Source organism: Protopterus annectens, chromosome 11.part0 (assembly GCF_019279795.1).
Source record: "Protopterus annectens isolate FY-2018-M chromosome 11.part0, PAN1.0, whole genome shotgun sequence".
In the NCBI taxonomy this organism is placed as follows: domain Eukaryota; kingdom Metazoa; phylum Chordata; order Ceratodontiformes; family Protopteridae; genus Protopterus; species Protopterus annectens.
Window position 1 is genome coordinate 1,328,223,826 of NC_056745.1, and position 20,000 is coordinate 1,328,243,825.

The 20,000-nt window shown below is 40.6% G+C and overlaps 1 protein-coding gene across 1 annotated transcript in view; it reads right to left on the reverse strand.

Moving 5' to 3' along the window:
• The window catches only part of CCDC136 (coiled-coil domain containing 136), an 852,200-nt gene that overhangs the window by 490,605 nt on the left and 341,595 nt on the right, over nucleotides 1-20,000 (reverse strand). The window contains exon 6 of the mRNA XM_044088645.1: nucleotides 1,450-1,888. Coding sequence (XP_043944580.1) covers nucleotides 1,450-1,888 — 439 coding nt within the window. The remainder of the gene's footprint in view (nucleotides 1-1,449; nucleotides 1,889-20,000) is intronic.

A 20,000-nucleotide genomic window follows, 5' to 3' on the forward strand; every position in this document is an offset into this window, starting at 1 on the left:
GGAGAGCATCTTGGTTCTGTTGGGTATGGCTAGTTCCATGCATTTATGCACATGTTCGTACAGTGCTTTGGTGTATGATTCGGCAGTCATGCAACTATTTTCCATTGGCATGGGTGCCTTGAAGTTAGCCACCTCTGTTTTTAGGAGTCCAAAGTCAGCTTTCTCTTCAGTCCACTTCTCTCCTTCGTATTCTGTTATAAAGTTATTATGCCATCCTCAAACAAGAAGCCATTAGTGGTAATATTAAACTGAAATAAGTTGGCTTTCCAACAGACTAAGTAAAAAATGCAGAACAGCAAGAATTTGAAAATTACTGTCTTTTTTGCATCTTCAGCCTTTTACTCAAGAAGGACCTAACACTTGGAAGACCATCACCACGGCGCAAAGAAATGAAGACTTGATTGTGACCTAGGTGACCTGTTGTCAGTCATCTGCACTGGCACTGGATGGAACTGGCTGGGGAGGATGGTACTGAGTCTCTGTTGCTGTTTTGCCCATTCTTGATGGAGGGAGGTGTCTCTGGGCCATTGCATGGGTGACACCTAGGGGGAGCACTGAGTATAGCACCTATGGAATACATCTGAATGTAGTCATGTTTCTCACAAAAGGCAGACCGTAGTGGAGTTCAAGTAAACTGCCACAGAGGTTAGGAGATCCAGAGTTGTGGATGGAGTCTACTGGGTTTACAGACTGTCCTGCTCCCTACCACTTGGCTCTCAACATTCTGGTGAATGACTGGGCTGACTAGGTCCTCTGCCTAGGGAAAAATGAGCAAAAGGTTTGCCTGCCTGACTGAAAGAGAGGAACAAATGAGTAAGTGAGACAAAGGAAGCAGCTCTATTGGTCAAGATTTACGAGCTAGTGATAGGAAGAAATACCGGTGCTTATCATATCACAATTAACTTGCCATCATTAGTCATTCACTGATTATGATGATGATGATGATTATTATTATTATTACTATTATTATATTCACAATGATTATTCAGTTTATTAGTACTGTTCTATATAAGTATACAACACCACATCAGTAAACAAGCATTAAATGACAATGTCACGTTTTCAATTTTTGAGTGTAGTCAGAAACTTAGTAAACTATGCACTCAGGTTTTGTGTCTGTCTGGATTGGAAGTATATGGTTATGTTGCTGTCACACATAAGTAGGTGCCAGCTTCACTATCTTTTAGAGCTTGGGGTAGGACGTTTTACATGCAAAACCTGGCATATCAATCTGTGGTGAAGTAATGCTTTGAAAATATTGTAACAAATGAGAATATTTACATAGCAAATGTCACTGTACAATTAACTGTAATTATTATGCAATAAAAATAATTCAATCATAACAGAGCAGCCAAAAAAAGAATGGATATCACTTGAGCTGATGTAACATTAACAGGATGCTCTTTAACACAGAAAACCAAGAAGGATCAATTTAAATTACACACCTACCTCTTTCTGAACCTGTAGAACTTTAATCTCTGCACAATGTAACTGTCCTTGTAGGATAGCCAGTTCTACAAGGCTTGCTTCCTCCTCCTCACCAATGACTTCCAGATGGGTCCTGTTGATGATGTCATTTCCTTTGCTTCCGTAAATTAAGTCAGCCCGGTTACTGCAGCTGTTAGCTCGACTTGGTAGTATCAGGATGTCATTGTCCCCTTCTTGTGTTACGTCATCTGTGTCGATATAGCTCCTCTGAGACATGTCTGCCAAATCTTCTGACACATCAGACCACAAAAGGCTGGACCTTGAGTCTCCAGACACCACAACATCTGCTGTATGCCTTATCATGGGCTCCTCTTTTGCTTCAATGAAAACTTGCTTTTTGTCTTCTTCTGGTGCCTCACTACTTAAAATCTCTTCAGGCTGTAGAGAGACATCTTCTATCCTAAGGAGAAAAATGATCATACCAATCAGAAAGTCAGACATTCTTTATAGCCCTAGAAATTTTTAGCTTTATTTTATTTTATTTTATTTACACCAAGAATACAGAAATTCATACAAGTTCAGTATCATTAATTTTTCCTCCTTTTTTAAAAAATAGACACTTTTCTGCATTACATACTCCTTGATTTCTAAGTTGTTTCTCCCTGTTACCTGTTGGCCATCAACTTCTCCCTATCTGGGGCAATGATCTGGACAGTCTTCAGGATCTTACTGCTAGAAACTTAACCCCTGTTACACCCTGTTGACTGACATGTGTGTCACAAAAGTGGGCTGTGCAGTACTGCCCCAGACACACCACAGATGAGCTCAGTATGGGTAACAAAAATATGCATTGTTTGGTGGGAGTAATCATATACTTGGCCTCTATGCCCAATACTTGTTTCCTGCCCACTTTCAGGCAAAGCATCTCTCTTTGCTGTTGGACCTTTGCCAACCATCTTTTTCCGCAGGATGGGTAAGAAGGTATTAGAATCTCATTCTCATGCATCAGATGGATATTCCAGTATCCAGGCAACTCTTTGAACCAAAACTGCAGCAAAACAATACCCCCTGCATCCTGTTATGTGAGTTTCTACCCCAACATAGTCAGTGTCTATATAAACTGCCCCAAGGTCACTTGGAAAAAAGAGATTTAAAAAAAAAAAAAACTTCTTCCATTTTTTTGAGTTATGTGATATCAGAGATTGTACTCTGGTACCCATGACAAAGTAACATCCAGCATATTGAGATATTGGGATAATGAGATGATTTCACATGCATGATATTTTACGTTAGCCACAAGACTGCAGAAAATAGCAGTGGTGATCCCAGTAGAACATTCTCTGCTTTCCTTTTCTTGTTTTTCTGAATCTGCTGCATGTATGTTCCCTACCAAACCACTGACAGCACCCACTTATTCCATGTTACTGGACACAAACTGATTCTTCAGCAACTGTCATCCATGTGATCTGTTAGGATTTTTTTGTTTGCTGATTATAAGCTCAGGTCTGGTGACTGCCACCTACATGTGAGGGTTTCTATACTATCACATGCACACTTCAGCACATGCTACATCAGTATTACTTCACATACCTAAACACACAGCCCTTGTGTACGTCCTTCATGCCATGCACCATTTCTCAAGTAGATGCTTGTGCTGGTTTGCACTGGAGCCAGTATTGGCCACCAGTCCCTCTCTCACACAATAGTTCTAGTTCTTCCAGCTCTTGGATTGCTAGTTGAAACTGGGCCAACCGGGTTGAAGTCAGAGGTTGATCCTTCTCCCTGTACCACAGAGCAAGCCAGTGTTGCATTTTCTAACCACACATTTAGCTTCTTAGTTTGCTGTTACTGTCCCTTCATTCTAGCTCTCACTCCCTTTGCTGCACAGGGATTCAGCCACAGCTGCTGTTTTTATTACTACATAAATAAATTCTTTAAGCTGTAATTCTAAAATATCCAATTTCTCTTTCTTTGTGGTTATTTTTACTTGGGTATCATTTTGGAACATATATTGGCAGTCTTCATTACCCAAGCATTGCTGTTTATTTATATCATCATAGCCTGGGATTAGGTACACCAATAGGAGCACTAGTGCATACTTATTCTGTTCTGGCTAACACATGTAATACTGGCACATCAACAGATCACAGCCTTGTAAAAATAATAGTCCTTTGTTTACTCAGTCAAGTGCCTACTGCAACTGCTTCATTTGTTTACTGTATCTGTCCAGCCTGTCTTATTTTAATGAATCATGCTTTAACAAATAGTTTTCAAGGAAAAAATATTCCAAATAAATATCAGTGACTTTGGATTCTAAGGAAAAAAATAGGAGCTCTCTTCTTCATCATTAAACGTGATGCAGATACTGTTTTAAGCTAAGCTTAAGTCGGTAAAGCCCAATACAGTACAACTTCCTTGTTCTGTTAAGTATCTTCCTTTGCCCTGTTTCTTGTAAGCTGAAGTTTCTAAGCTGTAAAATTATGTTGAGTATTTAAAAATATTAATAAGACAAAAAGGGAGGTGGACTGTTTTCCTTTAGCCTAATTTAAGTAAGACCTCTGTTCTTAATCTATTCATATAGCCCTAACCTTGAAAGCCCTGCCTTCACAGAGGATATCCAGTACCCAATCATCTAGACAAAGACTGCAAATGAATTGCAAATTTTTAACTTCATGGCAGGTATCATCCTTCTCATAAGATATTATCATAACAAACCCCATTCTGCATAGATTGTGGGTTCTTAAGGGGGTATGGAGATCTGGCAGCTGGTTGATAGCTGGATATTCCACCACCTCTCCACTATTCATCTCCTTTGTTCGAGAGCCATGTACAGCCAGTATTATTGGCCTATTTTTAATGAGTATGCCTTTTGTCCTGGTTGTGTCTCACTCTTACACCAGTTTAATTGTCTCATCACAACATATTGTAGTAGACATGAATACAGATGCTCTCTTTGTTTAACACAGACTCGCTTTTTCTCAAAGATTTTCAAAGGCCCGCATTTCACATGTAAGCTGTATAAATGAATGTACAATATCCTTGCTTCACACCCCCTATCACAGCTTTTGGACCCCAATAAAACATAAAACATGTGCAAACTTTTACCATGCAATCTACTAAAGATCATCCTTTATAAGGAAATTCTGTCTAATAGGCAGTGATTGTGAATTTACAAGAAAAAAAAATAGTTTCAAAACATAATAAACTTATCAGTGTCGCCTACTGCTTAAAATATTTTGTTCCAAATCAGTTTCCCAATGTCAGCTCAACCATTTGGTGACCCAGAATGCTAAATTATATCTAAAAAGTCTTTAGTGTTAGTACTGACTAATGATTTCCAGTCACCAGAGTAAGCTTCTGGCTTGTAAACTGAAATAAAGAGAACAACAGACATCTGTTTTTGTTTAGCTTTTATTCATTACAGGTAACTCATTCTTCCTCTAAATGAATTATTAAACCTTTCCATTCTCTTGTTTCCCTCTGTACAGTTTTATCATTTTTACAAGGAGATAAAGCTTCTTCCAGTGGAATGGTTAGACTAGATGCCTAGCTTCTGCTTTGATATTATAAATTCTCTATAGAGTTTTTCTCCTAGTTGCTCATATTAAGAAGGCCAAACACTCCTTAACTATCAGTAAGGACATAACTACTGATAGTTTACCCCAGGCCTCTATTAACCAACATATTTTTTTAGCCCCCTAATTTGGACTTGTGCAGTCAAGGATATCTGTTGCAACATATAAATAACAACTTTAAGTGCTAACAATGCTGCTACCAAATTCATGCAAAGGGTGTCCTATTGTAATTCCAAGAGCCTTATCTGAGACTTCTGGAACTGTGAAAAAATTATGAAACTGCAGGAGAACAGTGAATATTAACAATCACTGTTCTTGTTTACAGTTGTTTTTTTTTGTGGCAGGGACATGCCCCCTGTACCCCACCTCTAGGCTTCACAGGTAAAGACATCCTTTATTTATTTATTTTATTTATTTATTTATTTATTTATTTACATTTGTTGACCGGGAGTGTCCAACTAGACGTAGGTCCATTTTCAGTGGCGGTCAGGGGAGAAAAACTCCGCAGTCGAAATATACAGACAGTAGTTACATTGGATTTACATAGCGATTAACAATTTGATTAACATAGCAATTAATTACAAACATAGTTACAGATGAAGAACATAGTACATCAGTAGACAACTAGAATCTTTATCTGCGAAGTACATAACAGAAATTAACAATTGTTACAATAAGAAGTTCCTGCTGTATAATAAGTAGTAGGTTTATGAGCATCCAAGCTTGCTATAATCAAGGAAGTTAGTGGGGTGGAAAGAAAGGTAGTGGTTGGATGGGGTGGGTGATATTAGAGTGGGAGTTGCAAGGGCATAGCCAGCATGTTTTAAGGTGTGCTTTTAGTAAAGTTTTGAAGTGGGTGCATGATGGTACGGTGTTAATTGTGGGTGGGATGGAGTTCCATAATTTGGCTATGGCACATGAGAATAGTGCTTCACCAGCAGAGTTATTGGCTTTAGTGATCTGCAAGTGATATTTGTTGCTGTATCTTTGTGGTCTGGTGGTGCGATAGGGTTGGAGTAAATTCTGGAGGGATGGGACATTTAGTGGATGGTTTACTAGTCTGTGGGCGAGTGTGAGTTGATACCACTGAAGGAGGTGAGGGAGTTCAAGCCAGCCCAGTTCAGCAAGTGAGAGACAGTGGTGACTACGGTAGGATGCCCCTGTGGCAAATTTGGCGATTTTGTTGTAGCAGGTCTCTAGCTTGTTTAGATCGCATTGCCTTAGGTTGGTATATATTGGAGAGGCATAAAGGTGGGTGGAGATAAGGTGGGAATTTGCTACTGAAATCTTTGCTGCTTTGGTGAGAAGTTGCTTATTTCTGTGCAATGCTCCAGGTTTTTTATGGACTTTTCTTATGGTCATGGATATGTGAATGTCAAATTTTAGTTTATTGTCTATTTCCACTCCTAGCAATTTGGTGTGTTCTGTTGGGTGTATAGTGGTGTTGTCTTTTGCTGTGATGTTAAAGTGAGAGTTGTTTTGAGTATGTTTGGTGGGTTGGAAAATGAGTAGTTTAGTTTTGTTTGGGTTGAGTATTAATTGGGCATCGCATAACCAAGTTTCAACAGAGGAAAAGGCTTCCTGTCTGACTTTTTGCAGTTTGGGTAGGGACTGGGCTGAGCAGATGATGGTTGAGTCATCTGCGTATTGTATGAGTGTGCCATGTATAGTGGCAGAAGCTAGATTATTGGTGAAAATAGAGAAGAGTAGGGGTCCAAGGATGGATCCTTGGGGAACCCCTATAGAGACAGGTAGTTGGGGAGATATGTCATTCTGCCATATAACGGATTGTTGGCGGTCAGACAGGTAACTCTGAAACCAGTTGGTGACTGATTGAGAGAAGGATAGGTTATTAAGGACAGAGATGAGTTGTTTGTGTGGGACCATGTCAAATGCTTTAGATAGGTCTAGGAAAGTAGCAGAGGAGAGATAGCCATTGTTTTTATGCTGAAGGATAGTGTTAGTAAAGGAGAGTAAGGCAGTGGTAGTGCTATGGTTTGGTCGGAAACCATGCTGAGTATTGGAAAGGAGGTTGTTAGTAAGGAGGTAGTCTGAGACCTGAGAGTGAATGCATCTCTCTAGTATTTTGGACAGTGGAGAGAGAATAGCTATGGGGTGGTAATTGGTTAGTTCTGTGGAGGGGCCACCTTTGTGGAGGGGAATTATATGTGATATTTTCCATAGTGTGGGAACGTAACTTTCTGATAGAGATGGATACTGGGTAGGCCACATCATCAGTTGCGATTTGTAGGTATTCACTTGGGAGGTTGTCTGCTGCTAATTTGGTGGGCTTAAGTTTAGTTAAGAGTTTTTTTTTTTATGTTGGAGGTAGGTACAGGAGAAAAAGAGAAGGCTGTGGGGAGATTACTAGTTGAAGGTGTGGGTTGGAGGGGAGGGGGTTGTGTTGTTTAGCTAGTGATAGCATGGTTTGTGTGAAATGTGTGTTGAAAGAGGTACCAATATTTTCGGAGGAGTGAAGGATGTTAGGTGGAGGGGTACTGACTTTACCTGGGTGGAGGATGGAGTTTATGGTGGACCAGAATTGTTTAGGGCTGTGTTGGGAGGAGTCTATGGCAGACTGGAAGTATTGGAATTTGTCCTGTTTTATTCATTGTTTGACTCTATTGTGTAGTTCTAGGAATTTCTGTCTAGTTGAGGGGGTCTTGCACCAGTGCTCCCAGATTTTATCCCTGTTTTTTTATTTCTGATTTAGTGGTTTTCTGTAGCCATGGGGAGGGTTGTGCTTTGGTTCTGGAAAGTCTGATGGGGGCATGGTAATTAAGGATGCTCAGGAAGGTAGTATTAAAAAGTTCAACTGCGTCATCAAGACTCAGGTACTTTAGAGGATGCCAGTTACATTCTTTGAGGGATGAGATGAATGTGAGTGGGTTAAAGTTTAGTTTTTTACGTATTTGATGGTAGATGACAGGTTTAGCTTGGTATACGTATTTTTTGAGTAGGAATGTTGGGGAGTGATCAGTGAGTCTATCTGATAATCAGCCTGTTATATATGACTGGGGGCTCTTACTGACTAGTATCCTATCGAGGGTAGTGTGCTTGCTGGAGTTTTTATTTATCCTGATTGGCGACTGGACTAGTTGGGTGAAGCCATGAAGGTTTACATGATGGGTTGGATGGTTGCCAGAACAGGATTGCCAGTCAATATTGAAATCAGCTAAAATTATAGTTTCTTGGGGAGATGGTGTGTAGACCAGCTGAGGAGGTTTTCTAGTGGAGGGATGTTTTGGCCAGGTGGGAAGTAACATCCAATTATGTTGATGGTTTTGTTGTGGTTTATTTTGAGGTTGGTATATATTATTTCTTCATTGACTATTTCTGGAGCTGATGATTTTAAGATCTGGATGTTTAGATGCTGTTTAAATATTATAGCTTCACCGCCTCCTTTCCTGTTTAGCCGGTCTACTCTTAGTATGCCGTAACCGGTAGGGAGGATTTGCTCTCTGGTAATGTGAGGTTTTAGCCAGGTTTCTATCAGGATGACTATATCCAGGGAGTACAAGTCTATGGTGGCATGGAGTTCATGGACATTGTTGGATATACTTCTAATATTTAGGCTTAGTAGAAGGAAGTCACTTGGCTTTCTACTGGCTGTGATATGGGTATGGGAGAAGTTATGGTTTCTAGTCTGAATATGAGGATTGGGGTTGGAAATGGTAGGGCCAGGGTTGGGGTGGATATCTCCACTTAGGGCTAGTTTTGATATGCATGAGGTTATTAGTTTTCTCAGTTTTTGAATGTGTTTGTTTATTAGGGAAACTTTATGATTGTGCTCTGTGGGTAATAGGTATGGTGGGAGGGTTACTATGTTAAGTTGTAGGGATGCTTTATGTTTGAGTAATATAGTTGCTAGAATATGCATGGGGGTGCATAGGGATGGTTCTTGAGTTGGTGGAAGGGAAGCTGAGTGAGGGTGAGACATGAGTGGTGGTGTGAGTAGCAGTACAGTGGTAGTGGTTGAGTGGGGGAATGATGGAGTTTTGGTAGGATGTAAGCTATGCAAGGAGATTGCATGCAGTGAGCATAGGTAAGGTATGCTTGTACATGTTAGCTGAGGAGGAGTGATAGTAGTTGGAAGATGGAGGAGGTAGTGTTAGGTTTAGTGCCGTGGTTGGCTATTGGAATGATGGGAGGGGTTTGTGAGTGTAATAAAGGTAGGACCACTGGGATCGGGAGGAAATAGGGGGCAGGGTGGGGAGCGAAGCAGGTAAAGACCCTGTTAGTTGCTCTTGTGAGGGGGCTGGAAACAATCAGGTAACAGAGTAAACTGATAAATGAACATATGATAGTGAATGTGGAGACTCAGGTAGGTACCCTGTATTTCCACAAGCTATCAATTAGCTGTGCCCCAGTTCAGGCAGTTTTAATAAGTTCTATGGCTAATGAGCCAAAGCAAAGACAAGTTTGTGTTTAAGAAACAATCAGAATTGACAAAGAACTGCTCTGAAACTGTAAGTCATTTCTTAACCATTTCTCAGGTGGAAAAACAGGATAGCCTTATCAGTAGGCTACTGTGGCCTCAGTTTAAATTAACAAACACGCAGTATTTATCAGTTATGGATACTATTTGCTAACAGAAGGGAATAAGAGAGAAAATGGAAGATGAGTGTGAGTGTGTGTGTGTGTGGGGGGGGGGGGGGGTCCATGCTTACAAGCCAAAGCAGAGTGCTCTCCAGGGGATAATGAATATTGGCTCAAACAGGTAGACACATACTCAAAGTTAATTTTAGCTGTTTGCAGACAGTTCAGACCCGGACTGCGCTTTTCTTATAAGAATGATAAAGGTGGTACCGCAGTTGAATACTTAGGAGTGGTGTTAGGTCTAGAAAAGAAGAGTACAGAGAGGAGTAAGCACTTTGAGATGGTAAAGATATATTATAAAGATTACAAAAAACAAACTGAGCAAATAGCTACTGCATACAGGAAAATATGCCTTGAACCATTCTTTTCAGGGAGTGTGCAGGAAGTGCAGATGCATAAGCCATACCTTGGAGAAAGGGGAATATTCTGAGCCACAGTGATCTTGGGTTTAGCATATATATTTCTCACTTTGCACGTTCCCTTTTGCTGCTCCAGGATTCACACTTAAAAGTCTCAGGCTTTAATACTATTACCAACGAAAGATTCGCAGTCATCTAGAAATTATAGGTCTCTCTAAAAATCCTGTCAGTCAGGCTAATAGGCCTCCTGGTTCAGTCATGTTGCTCAAGCTGGTTTTGTCAAGTAATAAAGTCTTGCTTTGTACAGTTATCAGTCAAATGATTTCAAGTATGGGGTTACTGAATGAACCTGTTGCCATCCTAGCAGATTTCTGAAAAGGCATGTGAAACTTCGCTATGACTATATCATGCATCATTACTATCATTACTTAGTCTTACAGTTTTAGGGCTTTGACTTAAAGCAGTTATGCTACACACCTTCTACAAGAGTCTTTTACCGATTTTTTTTCCTGTCACAAGCACATCAAACATCTAGTAAGGTCTGTTAGGGGCAGTACATTACTTTTTGTCCTGACCCTAGATCCTACTTCAGGTCAGGTTCACAGTATCTCTACTACATAATTACCAGTTAATAATTAGCAATGTTGTAATAAACACTTGTTTAGTGATATTGTTGCCTTCTGTGTTATTCACACCTCACTTAATTATTTTGGTAGTCAGTGGACAATAGGCTGATATAATCAGCATATTATTTTCCTCATGGTATACCAGTCATCCAAATTGCCCTTACTCCCCATTGTTTAGGAACACTAATGAGTGAAATATTTGGGTTGTTTGCTCAGGATTTCAATATATGAGCAAGATTCTTGGGCAGTCCTTCTTGACATACCTCTCAATATCTCAGCAAAGAAATTTGAACAAAGCCAGAAATAGTGTGGAGGGGCACAAACGCCCAAAAATAGGGACAGCTTCTAAATATTGCACCTATAAACTTAGAAAATTGCTAGAATAATAGGTTTTGCATCATTATGTATTTTCTGAGGTATATGAAGTCTGAAACTCAAATATCTCCCATTATTTAGTATTATTTAGTGACGTCAATCCTCAATGATTTGCCAGAAAATGGCAAATTTTATGAGCAACAGACCAAAATTATGAGGCAAAAATCTGGACATCCTGCAAAAATATGGACAGTTGAGAGGTATGATTCTTGATCTTGTGCGGGACTCTGGGAAGAAGAGGAAGAGGAGTCTAAGTATAGAGGAACATGCCCTTCCAATAAAAGGACATGGCATCCACCTTCCATGTAACAGATGTGAGGATGTTGCCTGTTCAGACAGGCGTAAAAAGATCCACTTGAGGAATATCCCACTGATATACTATGTCTGTAAACACCTCTGTATGAAGCATCCATTCATGAGATTGCATTCTGGACCTGCTCAGAGAGTCTACCACTAACTTGTTTTCTGAAGGGGAAGTAGACCACCTGAAGGGTTACCTAATGGTAGATAGCCAAATCCCAGGCCTGAAGGGCTAGTCTGCAAAGAAGATAAAAACTTGTGCCACCTTGTTTGTTGATGTATCACATGACAGTGGTGTTGTTTGTAAAGACCTTTAAAGGGCCTGGAGACCAAAGAGAATGGAAGGCCTGAAGAGGAACAATGAGTGCCCTCATTTCTTTTATGTTGATGTGGTCTGACCTATGATGAAGGGGCCATAAACTCTGAACCCAGAAGAGACCCCCCTTCCCAGATCAGAAGTGTCTGTGAATAACTCCTGAGTAGTAAAAGGAGTCTGAAAAGTCAGTCTCGGACTGAAGGAGATCTGCTGAATTCACCAGTGAAACTCGAGACTGAGACACAGAAGTAAGGGAACTGGAAACTTAAAGAGGGTGGCAATGCTGGAGCCAAACAATCTTTTGGTACCACTGAAGTTTCCACATGTAATGCTTCACAAAGGTGAACATGGGAATAGTGGAGACAGAACTTTGGAAGAAGAAGAAAGAGAAGCCAGCATTTCAATGGTTTGAATTCTACAACCCAGAAAAATGTGGTCTTGCGAAGGAGTCAGACTAGATTTCTTGACATTGATAATGAATTCCAGACTGCACAGAAGGAACATGGTGAAGTTCAGATCCTGCAAAAGCTTGCAGAAGCAGGTCATCCAGATGTGAAAATATCTGGATTCCCTGAAGCCTGAAAAAAAGCTATGACAGGGGCCAGACATTTGCTGAACACCCTTGGGACTGTAGAAATATCAAAAGGCAAAGCAGAGAACTGAAAATAAGAGAAAGAAGCGGAGAAATGTAAAAACGTCCTGAAAAGAGGGTGAATGGGAATGTGAAGACAGATCAGAAAAGCCTACAGGAGTAAGAGGGGAAAACAGAGTCTGAAGGGAAAGCATCTGAAAGTAAGGAATCTTTAAAAAGGTATTTAGAAAGGAAAGGACTAGGACCAGTCTCCATAAACCCTCTTCTGGGAACCAGAAACATTCTGGAGTAAAAGCTTGTTCCTCTTTGGGGTACTTTAACAGGTTAAATGGTACCCTGATCCAGTAAATCCTGCAGAATTTCAGAAAAATGGTCTGGAGGAGGTTGAGGAAGACCGGAGATGGGTGGGAAGGGATTTCCATACCATAAAGTAACTATTACAAATATGCACTGAACCATAGGGTCTGAAGTTATCTGTTGCCAGGCAGGGAGGAATGAATGTGGCTGAGGGAAAGGGGAAAAAATATGTCAGACGGAGGCAGATTTTTTTGAGAAAAAGGGGGTTTTGAGTTTTAGAAGTCTGGGTGGGCTTATCAGTGAAAATACACTTAGGTCCCTCTTCCCTTTAGAAGCATGATGACATTGCCTATGCACAAAGGCAGATTTAGAAGGATAGTTTCTCTGAAATTTGGGTATAAGAGAAACAAAGATTTATTTAAGATCCTGCGTTACTTTACCTTTGTCTTGTAGAGTCTTAAATCGGCAGCAGCTGTGCCAAAGAGATTCTGATTTTTTCCAAAGTAGCATGTAGGACCTTGGCCTTAATACCATCAGGCAAAACCTTGTGTACCTCCTCGTAACTAAACAAGAAGCAGCAGCTCTAGAAGATGTATCAGCTGCATCCTAACTACATTTGATGGAGTGAAGGGCAACCTGAGAAGTGGAACTTAATAAAGAGAGAGGGTAGCAGTTATTCCTTCAGTGTGTGGAAGGTCAGACAAAACCCCCTCAAGCTGTCAGAAAAAGGGCAAAACATACCTGGTTATAGGGATTGGATAATTAATGGCCCTAAAGGGCAGGGTTGCAGAAGTGTTCCAATTTTTTTCTATCCTCTCCATATTCCTACTGTCTTTATCAGAAGGAAATAGTTTGGAAAAGTCAAAGGCTTGGATGGCTTGTCAGCAGAAATTGAGACTACAGCAGGGTATGAAGAAGGACATTTGTAGAGGTGCATAAAGGCTTCAGGCACTTTATAAAAACAGTCAGACTTCTTGGGAGCCAAAGGGTGGCAATCAGGAGCCAAAGATGCAGCTGCAAACATATCCAACACAGGGAGGTGGGAGCAGCAGAAGGTTTAGGAGAGTCCATCTGCAACATCTCATAATACCTCTTTTGAATATCACAGACTTGTGAGCAATCCCACTTAAAATACTCTATCATGCAAACTACTATGTACCCAAAGGACAACTCCTCAAAGGGAGAGACAGGACTTGATCCTCTTCTTTAGACCCATAGTCTAAAAGAGAGGTAATTTGTTAGGAGTAGGCCAAGGATTTATCCATTAAATCCACCTCCTCAGCTGATCAGACTGCATAGTCCTTTTAACTGAAGCAGAGGACCAAGGAGAAGTAGATGCAGACACCCCACTGAAGTGGTCTTAAGGCCATCAGGGCATTAAACAAGCACTGAGTAAATCCTGCCATCCTCTTTCTCTGAGGATCTTTAGCAATGAATGGATGTGCTTGTTTTCTGCTTCTTTTTCTACAGGGGTCATCCACTTTCACTACTAATGTAGAAGGCTCGTAGCTATGCCAAGACTCAATAAGGGTACCATGGACCTCATCCCTCATCAGAATTTGGGGAATCCCCCTAGGCCCTTCACAAGTGGTTAGCTGTGGCTCTCCTTCAACATCCACTGCTGATGTTTGCATTGCCTTAAATGAAATGCAAGGTGGCCATTTCCATGCCAACCTACAATAGAATCATGGCAGATGAAATTAGTCTCTGCACCTGATGATCCTCAGGGTCTTCATTCACCTTGAGAGAGAAGTCCAGTGGAAGATGGACAGCAGCAGTGTCAGATTGAGATTTCTGGGTCTTGATTTTAAGAAACAGCTGTGACTCTGGGAGGACAGACTCAGCCATGATACCCTGGGTCAAACGTTTGAGGCAATGGTTTCTCAAGATGAATAGAGTGGACAGACAGATGTGAAGCATTGTGGGAACAAAGGCCTGAAAATGGTACACTGGGTATGACTGTGTGAAGTATCCAGGTAGAACAAATATCTCTTGCGATGGTCTTTATGGGGAATATGCCTCCCACACTGACATTTTCCCTTCCTGGATGACATTAACCCTAAGTGCACAAGTAAAGGAAGAAAACAAAAGAATCCCAATGGGACACTTATCTGTAAATGGCTCTGTAGGAACCAGCGTAGCGAAAGCCATGCAGACTGATGTTCAACCTTTGTGTTCGGAAAGGTGGCAAAGAAGTTCTGAGTATGAAACGTTCATATTTATTTATTGATTTATTTTACATTTGTTGACCGGGAGAGTCCAACTGGATTACAAGTCCATTTTCAGTGGACGCCCGAGGAGAAAAGCTCCAAGAGAACAATTTTTTACAAAATATAGTTTTAAGGACAGACTTTTGACATACAATTTCCATAGAAGAGACTTTGACATACATGTTAACTAACAGATAGGATACATTCGTTCTCTACAATATAATATTACATTTTAGAAGATATTCTGAAGGTTGTGCGTCAGGGCCAGCAACTTGGCACGTAAAAAATCTACTGCCAATCATTAGCGTACCGGAGTTCCGCTGTGGTGACCCCTAACAGGGAAAAGCTGAAAGACACAACAAGAAGATATTCCTAAATTTAGGATTCCTGTGATAGATTTACTATCAGAGTAAAAGCAGACAGATGTAAAATAAGGCTCCGAGAGAGCAAATAATGCTCGCTATAGTTGAGAATGATAACAAATTGATTTACTATATGTCTTTGCCTGGTTTTAGTTGGGAAGGATAACAAATTGATTTATAATATGTCTTCTCCTGGTTTAATTGCTTATGGAAAGCAAGCCATTGCTGGGGTAGTTTTCCCTAACTCCTGGGGAGATGGGATGAGCAGTAGATTAGCAGTCCTAAGTGGGTACTGTACTATGATTGGTTGGTTTAGCAGAGTTACTTAAGTTAGGTAAAGTGTTCTAATGAGAGATTAGCCAAGGGGAGACACAGAAGCACAGGCAATTATTCAAAAAGTGAGTTTTACAAGTTTCTTGAACTGTGATTGTGATTTGTTGTCAGTTATGTGGGCAGGAAGGGAGTTCCAGGTTTTTGCTATACAGTGGCTGTAGACAGACGTACCAGATTCATTGTTACATTTGGTTACTTTGAGGAGGTTTTGTGTGCTAGACCTGAAGGGCCTGGTGGCTGTATAAGGTTGCAAATGATTTTGTAGGGCTGGGGTGTTTTCAGAGTTATGTATTATTTTGTGGGCTAGTGATAGCTGAGTGAGTTGAAGTAGTAGTGGTAGCTCTAGTCAATTGAGTTTTTTTAGGCTTTCACAGTGATGTGTTGGGATGAGAGAGGTTGTAGCGAATTTGGCTACCTTATTATAACAGCTATCAAGTTTGTTTAGGTCAGATTTGCGGAGATTTGTAAGCACTGGGGAGACATAAAGAAGGATGGATAGTAAGTGAGTCCTCGCTATTCTAGTTTTGGAGTGGTCAGTGAGGAATTTTTTATTGTGATACAGTAGGCCAAGTTTTTTATGTACTTCTTTTATGGTTATAGAAATATGTAGGTCAAATCTAAGGTGATTATCTATTTCAACATCTAAGAGTTTGGTATGATTTGTGGGGATGATTGTGGTCTTGTTAAAGGAGGAGATGAAAAAAGAATCAGTGGGAGGTGTGGCTCTGTGGGAGCTAAAGAGTACTAGCTTTGTTTTACTTGGGTTCAGAATGAGCCTTTGGTTTATAATCCAAGTTTCTGCTAAGGAAAAATATTCTTGTGTTAGGGAGTGAAGGATGTCAATTGATTTGGCTGCTCATATTATGGTGGTATCATCTGATTATTGCACTATTGAGGCCTTAGGAATACTGTTTGGGAGCTGATTGGTGAAGAGGGTAAAAAGAAGTGGCCCCAGGATGGAGCCTTGGGGTACTCCTAGGGAGACTGGTAGGAGGGGGAGAGTTGGTTTTGCCACATAACAGCTTGTTTCCTTCCCTCTAGGTAGTTGTTGAACCAGGAGATGGCAGGGGTGGTAAGGTTTAGAGTTGCTAGTGAAAGATGGAGTTTATTGTGGTTGACCATATTGAATGCTTTGGACAAGTCAAGGAAGGTGGCAGATACAATGAGTCCATTGTTTGTGTGAGTATTGACAATGTTGCTGAATTCTGTTAGTGCGGTGGTGGTGCTATGGAAGGGTCTAAAGCCATGTTGTTGTGTTGCTATTAGATTATTTTCTAGGAGATATTTCATTAGTTGTTTGTGTATTACCCTCCCTAAACTTTTAGATAAAAGGGGTAGTATGGCTATAGGGCGGTAGTTATTGAGTTCCAGGGAGGTTCCCCCTTTATGTAGCTGGATGATATGTGATATTTTCCATAGTTTCGGTACTATACACTCGGTGATGGATCCGTTAATCAGGATGGAGACAGGATATGCTATGGCTTCTGCAGCTAGGTGGAGGTATTCAGCGGGTAATTTATCTGAGGCTAGAGACATTGGTTTGAGCTTGCAGATTAGTTTTTCAATGGATTTGGTTGGCTCTGGGTGGAAGCTGAAGTTGGGGCAATTGTTAGTTGGGGTGAGGGGTGGATTTGCAGGCATGAGGATGTTGTCATAGGCTTGGTTGTTTGCAAGGGTCTGGATGGTTTCTGTAAAGTATTTATTAAATTAAGTGGGGATGTCTTCTTGGTTGTTATCTATTTTTTGGGATGGGGTAGTTGTTTTACCTGGTTGTAGAATAGAGTTAATTGCTGCCCAAAATTTTTGTGGGTTGTTCCTGTGCTTATCCTGTAACATTTGGTAGTAAGATGTTTTGTCTGTTTTGGTGAGTTTTTTGGCTTTGTTACATAGTTCAACGTATATTTGTTTGTTCAATTGGGATTTACTGTTGAGGTAGTTGGCCCAGGCCTTGTTTCTTTTTTTGAGGAGGGATTTTGTGTCTGGGGTTAACCAGGGGGCATATTTAGTTTTAATTCTTGTTGTTCTGGAGGGGGCATGATGGTTAAGGGTGTTTAAGAAGGCGGTATTGAAATATAGTACAGCTTCATCAAGAGGTAGTTTTTTTAGGGGGTCCAGTTGCACATTTTTAGGTCATTTATAAAGTTGGAGTGTTTAAAGTGTTTTTGTTTCTAATTAGGCATGCAGATATTTGGGTCAGTTGTGGTGATTTTGATCTGAGTAAGAATGTGGTTTGGTGGTCACTCAGGGTGTCTGGTAGACACCCTGCTAGGGATATCAGTGATAGATGGGATACGAGTATCCAATCTAGAGTGGACTGGTGTTTGGTTCTCTTGTCTGTTTTTGTGGGGGAAGTGATGAGTTGGGTTAGGCCATGTAGGTTAATATGGGGGAGTGGGTTATGACTGAAACAGTTTTGCCAGTCAGTATTAAGGTCTCCTAATACTATGCTTTCCTGGGGGAGGGAGTTAGATATCCATTCTAGGAGTTTTTCTGTAATGGGGATATTGTTGCCTGGAGGGATGTAGCATCCTATGATGTTGATGCGTTTACTATCATTAAGTTTTACTTTTGTTAGAGTGAGTTCAATTTTATCGAGGTCTGGGGTTGTTATGTCTACTTTCTCAAGGATGAGGTGAGATTTATACACTATAGCAACACCCCCCCTTTTTACCTATTCTATCACTACAGATTATATTGTAACCTGGTGGAGTGATTTCATTGTTGTGGTTGTCTGGTTTAAGCCAAGTCTCTGTTAGTATGACTATCTCAGGTTGATAAAAGGAGAGTAGTGCATGAAGGTTGTGGACTTTGTTTAGTATACTTCTGACATTTAAATTTAAAATGAGGAGCGTGGATTTGTCTCGGTGGAGTACGGTATCATTCAGGTTGAGGGTTGGGGCTCCTAGATTTTGTGGGCGTGGGTTTGGGTGTATATCACCACAGCTAATGAGTTAGGTTCTGAGGTAAAAATAGAGTTTGAGTAGTTTGTTTAGGGTCTTAAAGTTCTTTATAGTTGTTTGAGACTGGTAGTGTGATGGCTGTGATCTATGTGCATAGTGGTGAATAAAGAAGGTGTGGTAGTGATATGGGACTAGTTGAGTAAAAGGGTGTGTTGTAATAATGTTAGTGGAAGTAGTTTTTCTTGGTATGTGGATAAAATTAAGTTGTTTTTGGTGGTTGGTGACAGAAGTTAGCAGTAGGAAGGTGGCTACACCTAGGAGCAATAGTAAGAGGTGAATGTACGTGGGTTTGGATAGTTTGGGCATGGTTTGGTTGGGTTTGGTCATGAGTGAGGGATCTGCTTGGGATGGGGTGGGTGTGTTGATGATGATGAGAGGTGTGGTTTGTGATTGTAAGGTAGTTAGATGGAAGACTGTGCTTTACAGGATGTGGAAGAGAAGATAATGGGTACAGGGGTGGGGCAGATTTAGTGATTGGTGGTTAGCATGAGGGAGTGGCTAAGTTTAGTTGAAATGTAGCACTAGTGGGGAGCGGGGGGCAGGGAGGGGAGTGGAGTGAGTCCGAGTGCAGCGAGGGCGAGCACAGCAGGGCTAACACTAACTCCAATTATATTTCTGAGCTTACTTGTTTCTTTTTTTTGTACACCAAATTTATCTTTTCACTTGTTTCTGTTTACACCAAATGTATCTTTTTGGCTGTATTGTACTAGTTTAACTTCACTCCAAATGTATCTTTTTGGTTGTATTTTACTGGTTTAGTTTTACACCAAATGTATGGGCTATTTCTAAGCCATAGATTGTCCCCTTGCAGAGATTAATTAAGAGCTGCAGGGTATATTTTATGGGCTATGTGCAGGGGAGCCAGATGAAATTACTGTGTGCAGGGTAGATTTGTAGGTTAAAGAGGTAAGATCCTTGGGGAAAATCTAGCCAGGTTACACAATATGGAGGGAGCCTAGAGGTGCCTTAAAACCCAGGGCAGCATGAAACAGTACATAGGTAGAGTATTAAGGTACTAGTACATGTTATGGTATTAACCGTATTCAAATTGCAGGTTGAACTTCAAAGACTTGTAGCAGGTAAAGTTTTTCAGGGTAACGTCCTTTCAGTCAAGAGTGTCTTATACTGGGGTAGTTTGAGGGGGACTACCTAGAAAGAAAACATTTATTATGAGAAAGACCTTATCAGCACTAATAACTAGCCACCAGTCAAGCAGGCATAACACTGTCACTTAAACTATTTATAATACGGCAATACAGGAGCTCCGTACAGCTACGAAGCACAGTATATGCTTTTTAGTTTCAGAAATAGTCAACAAACAGTTAAAATGTATCACTAGCTTTATAGACTACTCTTGCAATCAGACTATGATGCAGGTAATAATTTTTAAGGTTTTCTACAATGCTGTGTCCTTGTTTGATGTTAAACATTTAATCTAGATGCCGGACAACAGCTATCAAGTGCGTTTTCCTTGTAAAAGCAGTCCTTAGGAGAATGGGTAGCTAGACAAGCTAAGAGCAGCCATATGGTAAGCAGCTCTGTTAACAGATTTTATCACAAGCAACGAGTTGCTATTCCAAGTTTAGGAGTCTTAGTATGTTTTTTTAAAAACAAGCAGCTAATCAGGCTAAAAGCAGACATATAGTATGCATTTCTGTTATCCATTCT